General features: G+C 44.7%; 1 protein-coding gene across 1 annotated transcript in view; it reads left to right on the plus strand.

Annotated features, from left to right (window-relative positions):
• LOC100745805 (dynein beta chain, ciliary) overlaps positions 1-11,918 on the plus strand; it is a 33,047-nt gene extending 21,129 nt beyond the window's left edge. The window contains exons 20-37 of the mRNA XM_024367158.2: positions 80-441; positions 544-1,020; positions 1,277-1,541; positions 1,646-1,995; positions 2,057-2,319; positions 2,630-2,926; positions 2,990-3,159; positions 3,314-3,617; positions 3,683-4,152; positions 4,559-5,113; positions 5,400-5,700; positions 5,788-6,069; positions 6,242-6,543; positions 6,644-6,771; positions 6,860-7,074; positions 7,133-7,489; positions 7,561-7,709; positions 7,974-11,918. Coding sequence (XP_024222926.2) covers positions 80-441; positions 544-1,020; positions 1,277-1,541; positions 1,646-1,995; positions 2,057-2,319; positions 2,630-2,926; positions 2,990-3,159; positions 3,314-3,617; positions 3,683-4,152; positions 4,559-5,113; positions 5,400-5,700; positions 5,788-6,069; positions 6,242-6,543; positions 6,644-6,771; positions 6,860-7,074; positions 7,133-7,489; positions 7,561-7,709; positions 7,974-8,268 — 5,542 coding nt within the window. The 3' untranslated portion in view covers positions 8,269-11,918. The remainder of the gene's footprint in view (positions 1-79; positions 442-543; positions 1,021-1,276; positions 1,542-1,645; positions 1,996-2,056; positions 2,320-2,629; positions 2,927-2,989; positions 3,160-3,313; positions 3,618-3,682; positions 4,153-4,558; positions 5,114-5,399; positions 5,701-5,787; positions 6,070-6,241; positions 6,544-6,643; positions 6,772-6,859; positions 7,075-7,132; positions 7,490-7,560; positions 7,710-7,973) is intronic.
• The last annotated feature ends 1,294 nt before the right edge of the window (positions 11,919-13,212 follow it).

The raw sequence follows: 13,212 nt of genomic DNA on the forward strand, positions 1-13,212 counted from the left end.
AGCGAAGCAGTACAACAAAATGAAACAACTAAGTATCTTCGTTGTTCGATCATTGTATGATAATTAATGCATTTCATAGGTTTCCCATTTCTGTCGTCGAAATGTGTAACAGTATTGTTCAAGCGTCGATTCAGCTCCATCATCGTTGCGCTCAAATGTTCCTCCCAACAGCAGTGAAATTCCATTATATCTTCAATCTTCGTGACTTGTCAAACTGCTTTCAAGGATTATTATTCAGTGGGAACGAGTGTCTACAGTCTTCTATAGACTTAATCAGATTATGGCTCCACGAGACGCATCGCGTTTACGGAGATAAGCTTACAGATGAAAAGGACATAGAGAGCTTTTCTAAACTACAATTGGATATTTTGAAGAAGAACGTGGAGGAAATTGACGAGGGTGCCATTTTGGAGAAGCCTAATATCTACTGTCATTTTGCAGGTGCGCAAATGCTTGGAAATATTTCGCTAAAAATCGCGTACCACTTGGATCTCAAACATGCCACGAGAAAGAAAAAGTTGAATAAATTTGTTATATTGCAAGGTGGAGTCGGAGAGCCAAAGTACATGCCGGTGAAGGACTGGGCAACTCTGCATCGATTGCTATCGGAAGCAATGGTCAGCTACAACGATCTGGTAGCTGCTATGAATCTGGTGCTGTTCGAGGACGCCATGATGCACGTGTGCCGGATAAACAGGATCTTGGAGTCGCCTCGAGGCAGCGCTCTCCTCGTCGGTGTGGGAGGTTCTGGCAAACAAAGCTTGTCACGATTGGCTGCTTTCATAAGCTCGCTGGAGGTATTCCAAATTCAGTTGAAGAAGGGTTATGGAATCGTCGATCTGAAATTGGAGCTCGCTGTTCTGTATAACAAGTCGGGTTTGAAGAATCTGGGCATCGTGTTTTTGATGACCGACGCCCAAGTGGCGAACGAACAATTCCTCGTGCTGATCAACGACATGCTTGCTTCTGGCGAGGTTCCAGATCTCTTCGCCGAGGACGAAGTGGAGAACATAATAGCAGGTCGATGAATATTTCAGGTTGTTTGTTTTTTCTTCCGGAACAAGGATCATCAACTTCAAAATCCCTGTGATTCAACTCGTTCCTTTTTTCTCTTTTTTTTTTCTTTAAACCACTCCAAACTAATTTCTATTCGAAACACGATGCCTAAGTCATTCGTTTACTTTTATCTTTTTACAATAAGGATTATCACGTACATAAAATTCGTACGATTTAATTTGCTAAAGTATTTTTCGACGATCGATATACTCGGTCGCAGGAGTTCGTAACGAGGTGAAGGGCGCTGGTATGTTAGATACCCGCGAGAATTGTTGGAAGTTCTTCATCGACCGGGTGCGCCGCCAGCTTCGGATAGTTCTCTGCTTCTCCCCTGTCGGATCCACTTTAAGGATTCGCTCGAGGAAATTCCCGGCCATAATAAATTGCACGGCGATAAACTGGTTCCACGAATGGCCGCAAGAAGCTTTGATGTCTGTGTCGAAGAGGTTTCTGCAGGAGTTAGACGAACTTCCGGAAAATTACAGGTAGAGCGGAGAATATCGATCGGGACGCCCCTGAAACGCGTGGTACGCGCCTTCAATAGCGGAGAGGATGCTGAGCAATAAATATACGGATGCTTTCGATGCAGGGAGGCTGCGGCGAAATTTATGGCCCACGCTCACACGACCGTCAACGCAGCCAGCAGACATTATTTGGCCAGCGAGCGCCGATACAACTATACCACACCAAAGTCCTTTCTCGAGCAGATCAGTTTGTACACTAGATTGTTGAAAACGAAGGCTTGCGAGCTTCGTGGTCGTGTAGCTAGGCTGGAGAACGGTTTGGAAAAGCTTCGTTCGACTGCGGTACAGGTGGATAAATTGAAAGAGAAACTGGCGATGCAAGAGGTAGAATTGCAACAGAAGAACGACGCAGCCGATGCTCTGATCGCCATTGTTGGTATCGAGACGGACAAAGTACAAAAGGAGAAGGCTATAGGTAAATCCTTTAGGTAAACCAGTACCTTTTGCTCGTATTTCACGTTTTGTGTTTCGTATAGCGGACGAGGAAGAGTCGAAGGTTGCTATAATAGCTGAAGAGGTATCGAAGAAACAGAGGGACTGCGAAGTGGACTTGATGAAGGCAGAACCGGCTCTCTTGGCTGCCCAAGAGGCTCTGAATACACTGAACAAGGCGAATCTGACGGAATTGAAGTCGTTTGGTTCGCCACCAGGTGCTGTAACGAACGTAACTGCCGCTGTGATGGTTCTCTTGGCTCCAGCTGGGAAAATACCCAAGGACAGGAGCTGGAAGGCTGCCAAGGTACTTGGAACAAGGTCATCGCTAGTCCGTGCTCGACCGTACATCTAAGTTGGATAGTTATAAACGCATAGAACGGACTATAGTATCAAGATTTCTCAAAATCTTTTGGCCGGAAATCTTTAGTCCACCATCACCGCTGTCTTTTTCTGTATTATTTTTGCATATTCCTTTGAAAACTTACTTTCCGAGCTAATTTGCCTCGAGAGAAGTTCAGAAATACGCGAGAAAATCACGAAGGAAAAAATCACTGCGAGTTTTAGCGAATTATATCACTCTGCGTGAGATTGTTTCATCCGCGTTGTTTCTTCAGATCATGATGGCGAAGGTCGACACGTTTTTGGACTCCCTAATCAACTACGACAAAGAAAATATACATCCGGAAGTAATCAAGGCGATCCAACCGTATCTAAAAGACTCCGAATTCGAGCCAGAATTCGTGAGATCGAAATCAGCGGCAGCTGCGGGTCTCTGTGCCTGGGTGATCAACATTATCAAGTTTTACGAGGTGTTCTGCGATGTGGAGCCAAAGAGGAAAGCGTTGGCACAGGCGAACGCAGATTTGGCCGCTGCTCAGGAGAAGTTAAGCGTGATCAAACGCAAAGTTGTTGTACGTAAACTCTGTTAAACGTGATTCCGAACAAGTTTAGTTAGAGTGCTGTTTCTGGAACAGTCGTTGGAAGAGCAATTGGCGAAGCTGACGGCGGACTTCGAGCAGGCAACGTCCGAGAAGCTCAAGTGTCAACAAGAGGCGGACGCGACCAACGCTACGATTGCTCTGGCTAACAGATTGGTCGGTGGGTTGGCCTCGGAAAATATACGATGGGCGGATTCCGTAGCCAAGTACGTGCAAAATTATAGCCATATATGGCTAATTTAACAAATTCTAAAAGTTTCAAGCGCTTGGTAATACCCAAGGTGTATGTCTAATTTTCTGTAGACGTCTTAACACTTACGAACACTATTATACAGATCCTTTAAAGAAAAAATTCTAAAGTTTCATGCAACAAACGTCCACCCTACCCGGTGACGTTCTCCTGGTGACATCGTTCATATCTTACGTGGGATGTTTCACGAAACAATTTCGTCAGGATCTGCTACACAAGCAATGGCTACCGTTTTTACGTAACGTAGAACCGACGGTTCCAATCACGGAGGGGCTGGACCCTCTGTCGTTACTGACGAACGACACACAGATAGCCAAGTGGAACAACGAAGGACTTCCAAACGATAGAATGTCGACGGAAAACGCAACTATTCTGACGAGTTCCGACCGATGGCCCTTAATGATCGACCCTCAGGTATAGGTCTATCTGTCACGAGGTCGCCTAACGTCACTCGGATCTCCATCATTATTTTTCCTTAGCTGCAGGGAATTAAATGGATCAAGCAGAAATACGGGGAGGAACTTCGCGTCATTAGGCTCGGGCAGAAGGGTTACTTGGATGTCATCGAGCAATGTCTAGCAACCGGGTCGACCGTGCTCGTCGAGAACATCGGCGAAACGGTCGATCCGGTGTTGGATCCACTGTTAGGCAGAAACTTGATTAAGAAGGGTCGGGCGATTAAGATCGGCGACAAGGAGGTCGAATACAATCCGCTGTTCAGATTATTATTGCACACGAAGCTGGCTAATCCCCATTACAAGCCCGAGATGCAGGCTCAAACTACTCTAATTAATTTCACGGTAACGAGGGACGGTCTCGAGGATCAATTACTAGCGGAGGTAGTGAAAGCCGAGCGACCGGATCTCGAGGAGTTGAAGGCTGAGCTCACCAGACAGCAGAACGATTTCAAGATTACGCTCAACAGTTTGGAAGATTCCCTTTTATCGAGGTACGTTGCTCGTTCGACCTTTCACAACAATTTCCATTTCCTTTGCTCTCAGCGTCAGTGTTTCCCAACCTTTTCTCAGTCATCACTCCCTTCCGTATTACCCAGATAACCCGAGACCCTCCCTTCTATGTAATTATGTGCCAAGATTACCGATAAAAACGCGATAAGTATATTTTTATCGATTACTTTGTTTTACTGTCGTTTTACGATTAAAAAGGAAACATTATCGTCTATTCCCCCCTTCTGATCTTCTTATAGAAAGTGGTACACAGGTTGGGAACTCGAATTCTATATTTAGCCCCTCTATCCTCTTGTTTTCGTCTTGTTTCTCAGCGAATTTCAAAGGATTCATAGCGATGGAAATACAATACGATTTGATACGATAAAATAACAATTTCGTGGACAGATTGTCTTCAGCGGGCAGCAACGTTTTAGAGGACACGTCGTTGGTGGAAAATCTGGAGACGACGAAGAGGACCGCGGCAGAAATCGAGTCGAAGGTGACGGAAGCCCGCGGCACAAGCCGTGAGATCGACGCCGCGAGAGAATTGTATCGACCAGCGGCAGCCAGAGCTTCTCTCCTCTACTTCATCCTGAACGATCTGAACACCATCAATCCAATCTATCAATTTTCCTTGAAAGCTTTCAGCGTGGTGTTTCAAAAAGCCATCTCGAAGGCCGATCCCGCCCCAGACGTGTCCGCGAGAGTGAAGAATCTGATCGAGTGCATCACCTATTCCGTGTTCATGTACACTAGCAGAGGGTTGTTCGAGTGCGACAAACTGATCTTCGCGTCGCAGATGGCGTTTCAGATACTACTCGCTAGGAACGAGGTGACTGCAGCAGAGTTGGACTTCCTCTTACGGTTCCCCATCACGCCGCACGTTACATCCCCCGTTGATTTCCTTTCCAATATCAGCTGGGGTGGAATTAGGAGTCTCGCTAGCAGAGAAGAATTTCGGTAATCGAAATTTCACGTACTCTTTTAACTTAAATCGTCCGTAACAAGTTAAAAATCGTAATGATGCAAGTAAAAATTAGGAGAATTTAGACTTCATCGGAAATTCCAACTTTTGAACGAGCAGTGTTAACGATTTAGTTCCATTTGATTGGTGGCGTTATAGCTTTATTTTTATTTTTATTTTGTAATAAAGTAATACGATAGCGTAATAATAAACGAAAGTCAAAATATTGAGAATTTGGAAATATCGTTACTGGTTGCGTACGGTGATGTTTCTTTTGCGCAGCAATTTAGACAGAGACATAGAGACTTCGGCAAAGAGATGGAAAAAATTGGTGGAATGCGAATGTCCGGAACGAGAGAAATTCCCGCAAGAATGGAAGAACAAAACGACTATTCAGCGTCTGTGCATGCTCAGGGCACTGCGACCCGATAGAATGACCTACGCAATCGCAGCATTCATCGAAGAGAAGCTTGGTCCAAGGTATATCGAAGGTAGAACCGTCGAGTTCGCAAAATCTTACGAAGAAACCAGCCCTTCTACGCCCATCTTCTTTATCCTTTCTCCTGGCGTGAATCCTTTGAAGGTAATGGAACATTTCCGGAATGAACAAAAGCATTCACCTTGTCCCACAACTTTCACGTGGCAAACCTATGAATTTTCATTTAATCAGGATGTAGAGGACCTGGGTCGTCGCTTGGGTTACACGTTGGATAATCAAAATTTCCACAACGTGTCGCTGGGTCAGGGACAGGAATCCGTTGCAGAAGAAGCTATGGACGTGGCCGCGAAGAACGGCCATTGGGTGATTTTGCAGAATATTCATTTGGTGAAAAAATGGCTGCCATTGTTGGAAAAGAAATTAGAAATGGCCGCAGAGGGCTCGCACGAGAATTACAGGGTGTTCATGAGTGCGGAACCAGCTAGTACACCAGCAGGACACATCATTCCTCAAGTAACATTTTATGCTTAATATCGTTGTGTCCTCGAGCACGAATATATGGTCGTAGGAGATAAAGTTCGAGAGTATATAAAAAGCTGCAAGTTCACCGAGTTTTCGGCTCGAGACACAACGATATGGAATTTGATGCTGTAAAACACTAAGAGGTTAATGAAAGATTAATTAGGGAATCCTCGAGTCGTCCATTAAGATTACGAACGAACCACCCACGGGGATGCAGGCGAATCTGCACAAAGCTCTGGACAATTTCACCCAAGAGACGTTGGAGATGTGCAGCAAGGAGGCAGAGTTCAAGGCCATTCTATTTTCCCTCTGTTACTTCCACGCGGTGGTCGCGGAGCGCCGGAAATTCGGCCCACAGGGCTGGAATAAAATCTATCCCTTCAACGTAGGCGATCTTCACATCAGTGTCAGCGTGTTGTACAATTATTTGGAAGCTACGTCGAAGGTGCCTTGGGAGGATTTGAGGTCCGTCTCGATTTCTTTAGTTATTTTTCAGCAGATTGAACAATTCTAACCGGTCGTTTGTCACATTCTTTTCACAACGCACTCGTGCACATTCGTAAAGGTATCTTTTCGGCGAAATTATGTACGGCGGGCATATAACCGACGACTGGGACAGAAGGCTGTGTGTCTCCTATCTCGAAGAATTAATGCAACCCGAATTGGTCGACGGAGAGTTGCACTTAGCGCCAGGTAACAAGTTTCTCGTTAGAGTTCGAGCATTTTTATCGATGGTTCTTCTCGTAATTGGAGAGCAATTAACGATTTAAATATTACAAAGGATTCCCAGCGCCACCGAATACAGATTTAGCCGGTTACCATGCCTACATCGACGAAGCGATGCCTGCGGAATCACCCTATTTGTACGGTCTACACCCAAATGCTGAAATAGGTTTCTTAACGATGACTGCGGAGAATCTCTTTAAAACCGTCTTTGAGATGCAACCGAGGGACGCGGGTAGCTCTGGAGGACAAACAGTGACCAGGGAAGAAAAGGTAGTCGTTTAATCTGTTCCATATTAACCATCAGACGATAACTTCGCTGTGTTGAAAGGTGAAGCAAATACTGGACGAAATAATGGAGAAACTTCCAGAGGAGTTCAACATGGCCGAAATAATGGGCAAAGTGGAAGAAAGGACTCCGTACGTGATCGTAGCATTCCAAGAGTGCGAACGAATGAATCATCTGACCACGGAAATAAAACGGTCGTTGCGTGAACTGGATTTAGGCCTGAAGGGAGAGCTAACGATCACTTCAGATATGGAGGACTTGGAAAACGCGTTGTTCCTTGACCAAGTGCCACCTGTTTGGGCTCAAAGGGCTTATCCGTCTTTATTAGGACTGGCAGCTTGGTTCGTCGACCTGCTACTACGGATCAGAGAATTGGAAACGTGGTCCACTGACTTTGTCGTAAGATAGGGAAATAAAAGGATAACCGATACGTTAAAGTTACCGTTATTACGAATGAATTATCGTTTCAGTTGCCACCATCGGTCTGGTTGGCCGGATTCTTCAATCCTCAGTCGTTGCTTACGGCCATCATGCAATCAACAGCTAGGAGACAGGAACTTCCGCTTGATAAAATGTGCTTGCAATGCGACGTGACGAAGAAGAACAAGGAGGAGTTCACGTGCGTGAATTTCATTTTATTTATTTGGAATTTAGAATTACCAATGAATTAAGTTGGTTGATCTGATCGTTTCAAGGCACAAATTTTTAATACATTAAATTATTTAACCGTTCTTCGTAAAAAACGACTGAAGAAAAAAGGAACGGAAACTGAACGAGATCGTTGCACGGGCAATTATGTTTAAAATTGCTTATTTCAAGTTCTTCGTCATTTTACCACCCTTTCGAAGGGTCAACGTTGACTGTTGTCTTTTTTATATATCAGGGCAGCTCCCAGAGACGGTGCATATATTCATGGGATATTTATGGAGGGAGCACGATGGGACGTGCAGTCTGGCATTTTAGTCGATTCGAAACCGAAAGAACTGTTTCCTGTGATGCCGGTGATCAACGTAAGAGCGATTACACAAGATAAACAGGACTTGAGGAATATGTACGAGTGTCCTGTTTATAAAACGAGAACTCGAGGACCTACCTACGTGTGGACTTTCAATTTGAAGACCAAAGATAAGGCTGCAAAGTGGACGTTGGCAGGTGTAGCGTTGTTACTTCAAACCTGAATACTTGTAAAATACCGATGACGAGAGTTTCTACGAATAAATAATTAGGACAGTAGAGAGTGAATAAAATTTGCGATGTAGATTTTAGTAGAAGATTTTAATAGAGGCGCGTAAAAAGGAAACCCCAAACAGCGATTCATTCCCATAAATAAAGGCCGGGCAATTGCGGCGAAGAAAGGAGAGAATAATTCGAGCGTGAATCTCGAAGGACCTATCGAACGAAGCAGGATATCACGGGATGGGCTAATCGGCCGAGAGTTAATAAACCGTAAGACGATAGAAAATCGACGCGGTGGATCGTTCGGTTTCCGTTTCGTTCGAGGGACAAAGTATTCCGTGATCCGTGGAAGAGGAAGAAATTATCCGTTATTCGACGAAACAAAAGGTCCCTCGAAGGTTTGCCCTTCGAAAGGATCGATACTCGCGGCTCCAGAGACAAAACAGGACCGTGTACGAAACGTTGGTCAATTTAATATACGAGGCAGAAAAGAGGGAGCGAAGGGTCGGAGAAAGAAAAAGGAAGGGAAAACGGCATGGAGCGAGCCTTGTAAAGGTGAAAACGCATAGAGGATACAAGGTTTGCCCACCTCGGGGACATAAAAGCTTTCAGATTGCGGCACGGGATCAAAATTGTATCGTGTTAGCGAGAGAAATTAGATTTCCTTTCCGCGGGAACGTCGAACCGCGCGCAAGCAGAAACGATCTCTTTCTTCCGCGAGCGGAGAATGGAATCCTATCAAATATGCAGAGGTTATTAGCTCTCGAAGGAGAACGGAAAAATGTTTACCCTCCAACTTTCCCCAGGTTCCACCGTTTCTGGCTGGATTTTATCCAGCCTTTCGTCAAGCCTCCCTTTAAAACACAGGGACGATAAACTCTTGTTGATCAACTTGTTAACTAATGCAGGCGCGTCGCTTGTCTCCAACCGTTTCTTTCTCCGGGAACTGTGGATTCTTTAATGCGGCAAGTTTCCTTTGAAAGTCTGCTCTTTCGAAGATAACGAGCTACGTTTTAAAGTTCCTGTTTAAAGTACCAAATTTTCATCCGCTTCACAGTCCCGCCTCATAAACTTTTTATAAGGGCTGATCAGAAACTAAGGTTCCCTCGGTAATAGTCCCTCGTATGTTAATTTAGCTTTCTTGTTCGTAGAAATTATTTGTGTCTCAAAGCGTTTAACGAGTACAACTCGAATCGTCGATTATTTATTTCCAGTACTTTCTAACGACGACGTAGCTTGAGACACGGTCCCGTATATAGGTTCTTAAGAAACGGTTGAATATCTTTGATCGAATGAAAAGAAATACGTAGTTTCTTCGAACAGGAAATTCTTTCGAAATAAGAGACAGTTTGCTCTAATTAAGAAAAGCAAAATTAGTTTACACCGGTTGCACGATATATGTCGTACTATTTCTCGAAAGATATAAATTCAAGTAGTTGTACTCGTGTTTCGATCTATGCTACAATAAATTTTATACGAGTGCACCGAGAATAAATTCTACTTGTAGGACGTATCAACGTTATAAACGTTTGTTTAACCCGATACAAAAGTAAAGTTGAAGTCCGATGGTGCGTATCCCGCGCAGAGTCAACTCACGAGTCCCATCGAACCAAAGGGAGAGAGGAAAAAAGTGTCGGTCCCTTGCAGAGAGGTCGGTGATTGGCTGCCAAACACCCTCTTCGTGATTCCTGTCGATCGATTGGCCCCACTGCATCGGCTTCAATCACGCTTTTCATTAAGCCTCGCCGGACAACGGCGACTAAAAGAGAAAGAGAGAAACCGAGATCGAATGTCCGGCTTTCGTGCGTCAACCGGAGGAAGCTGCTTTCGTGGCGTTTCCACTTTCGACATCGATCACGGGAGAAACTTCGACCGATTAAAGATCAACCACTCGTTGCGATCGATCTTCTCCTATCTAGCATTCGTCCTATCACCTGTACAATTTCCTCGTTCAAAGATAAGTACTTTTAAAATCTTAAAATGGCGAGAAGCAGAAGGAGGAGGGAACAGCGCTCGATTAACTTCCGCATATCGAGTCGAAGGATGAGTTCATTCGTTTTTCATTAACGTATACATTTCGGAGAATGTTGTAGAAATTCTCGAAGAAAGGCGAAGATACGCGTACGCGATCTTTTTCCGAGTTAATTCTTCGGTTAATTTCCGCGTGTAATAAAGAAACAGAGGAATAAAACGAAGTCGACAATTTTCGAGGAACGAGAGGAAAATTTTCACCGATTGTTGCTGCTGGATTTTAAAACGGAATATCGTTGGGAAATTGATTAGGCGTGGGATATCGGTCTGGCCGTAAAACCGCGATTAATTTCCGGCTAAAACGTATCCCGACGACAGCTTAACGAGGCAATTTAACATCGAGTCGAACGATTACGCTACACACGAGCATCGGAACGCATTTCGGAGGGTATCTCGCGTATAATGAGCGATCGATATTCGGAGAATATAATAAGGACGCAGAAGTCGAGAAGCCTGCAAGAACCGGGAGTTCCTCTTTGTCAAAGAATTCTTGCCAACCGGTAATCTTCCCCTCGGAATGCTAATTTGGCTGGCGTGGTTGGATCGTCGAGGCTCTCGCCCTCGCGACTTTCGAATTTAATTCGCAGGAAATTCCTGCCTTCGAACGGATTTCGTAGTGTACACGCACGTGGCTGTTTCGTGTATTTCGCATCCGCTTAGAACGCGATCGTTAACGGTGGTTGCTCGTTAACGTGACAAATCGCTTGTCAAGACGACGTGTCGCGCCTCTCTGCCTCCTATGCTTTGGATTAACCTTTGTCCTCGTCTCCGTGATTCTATTGATCGACCTTCGACGATCGGGTTTTAGATACATACATTTTACTACACCCAAGTGAAATCACAATTTGATATGTTGACACGTATTGATGAGTTTAATAAATAGAACATCAGCCTCTAAAAGATTACGGGATACGCCGTCGTTCTTGGCGAACACGTCCTCTATCTATCGTTCCGAAAAATACTATTTCGCGTATAATGTGACTTTACTCGAAAGATAGGAAACACGTGGAACCTTCAACGTATTTGAAGATATCTCAACGTATGTTAGAAAACGAGGATAAACCATAACGTTTCTCGCGCCTAGTGCTTCATGAAAATTAAAGAAAGATTTCATCCTTTCTAAACTACTGTAGTGATGTGCCTCTGAATAAATTAAAAGTAAAATACATTAAGGGACTTCTCAGTGACTATAATTTATGTGGAAAGTACATTTTAAACGCAGGAGTCATAGGCTTAAATAGCGGAAAATGTAGATCGTAATAAAACCATCTTGCTGTGGCACAGGAATCCTAATTTACCATATTTAGAGCGCAACGACGCTGCTTACGTATGTACCCCAGCAGCCTGTCTAAGAAGGGTAATTCTAGCCACGGTTGAAATCATTAAAAATGAGCGGTTAGGAAGAGTTAACGACGCCTTTAGCCATCGTAAAAGCCGAGCTACGTTCATTTTTCATCGAGGACGTCACTATGGGCCTGCGACTCGTTTCTTCAGTCAGGTTAATCATTTTTAAAGAGCCGACCGCAGGTGTCCCTTCTCGTGATCTTATATTAAACAAAGAGAGGGACGGAGAAAAGAAAAGAAAGGAACGACGAAGGGTTCGAATTTCGTAGGCATACGAGCGAGGTGGTTTCCGACTGAGAATTAAATTTTCCGCGAGAGAGGGAAATCCCCTGCGTAGAGACAAGCAGCAGCGAAATAATGAAACGAACGGGCTGGCACAACTTGCTTTGCATACGAGTGACATTTTTCACGTCTGTCAAGAATCTGACGCGACCCGGTGCTCCCCTATCCGAAATTAGAGAAGCGTCTCTCGCGATCCATGCCACCGATTACCGCCCTCCAAACCCGCTTCCACTGTGAAAAACGCCAACAGTGCGCGCTCCTGCATTTTTTCCTTTACTTTATTCAAGGGAGGAAGATATTGGGGGTTAGGCTCCACTTGACAAATCAACGAAATCTTCCCGGTGTCCTGGTTACGCTTCTCGAGGTTCAGAAAGTTCGACACTTACGCGCAAGCGCAAAGGTATACGTAAATCGCGAGACCAATAACTCGGTACCTTTCGTTAAAAATCTCTCTTACCTTTCCCTTCCACGTGAAAAACATAAATGTACGGTAGGTTTCTTGACTCGACTTCGACCCATCGTACGTTCGATAAACATTTTGTTTTATTCGTTGAAGCGCAACAGCAATGTCTCGCTAAAGCGCCAGTGAAATTCCAAAATTTGTTATACAACGCATACAATGTGGACAGTTCTACGCTAAGCGTCCAAATACTTTCGTGAAATTACGTAGGTTAACGTTGCAAACTAAAATATGTAAAAAGATACCAGTACGTATCTAGCCTCGTTATTACATGGACGACGATCGTTAATTCTCTTTATATGCGTTACATTCTGCCTGATGTCTAAACGCCGGTGGATACCTGAAGAATAATAGTCAGGTATCCAGGCATGTCCGCCATAACTCTTACCCTTACCCCCGTGAATTTCCTCGCTAATGTTGTGCCAACAGCGAGAATTTTTTTCCTCTCTCTCTTTCGTCGCGAGCACCCGCCACCGATAAATTCGTCGCCCTTCGTCACCGCCTATCCTACGTTTTCGAGCGCCACCCTCTCCGGTGGCGCATATTAATCGTCGCGGATGCAACGGTTCCACGCGATAGCTTTTTGTCTCGAATTTGCCGCATTGCAGGCCGCGATTCATCGAGCGAGCCACTTCCCTTCCGATTCTCCATGGGAATCGAGTTACAAGAGGGAGAAAAATTGAAAAAGATAGGGGGAGAATCTTTGCAATTAAGCGTAACTTATTTATAGACCAAGCTGTCGAGGTCCGCTTTGCGAAATCAAAGGTGCAAAGCCTTCGCAGACGAAGCGGAATCGGAGGAAAATTAATGAAACATCGAGGAAAGGGTC

The sequence above is a fragment of the Bombus impatiens genome, unplaced genomic scaffold (assembly GCF_000188095.3).
Source record: "Bombus impatiens unplaced genomic scaffold, BIMP_2.2 scf_0020, whole genome shotgun sequence".
In the NCBI taxonomy this organism is placed as follows: domain Eukaryota; kingdom Metazoa; phylum Arthropoda; class Insecta; order Hymenoptera; family Apidae; genus Bombus; species Bombus impatiens.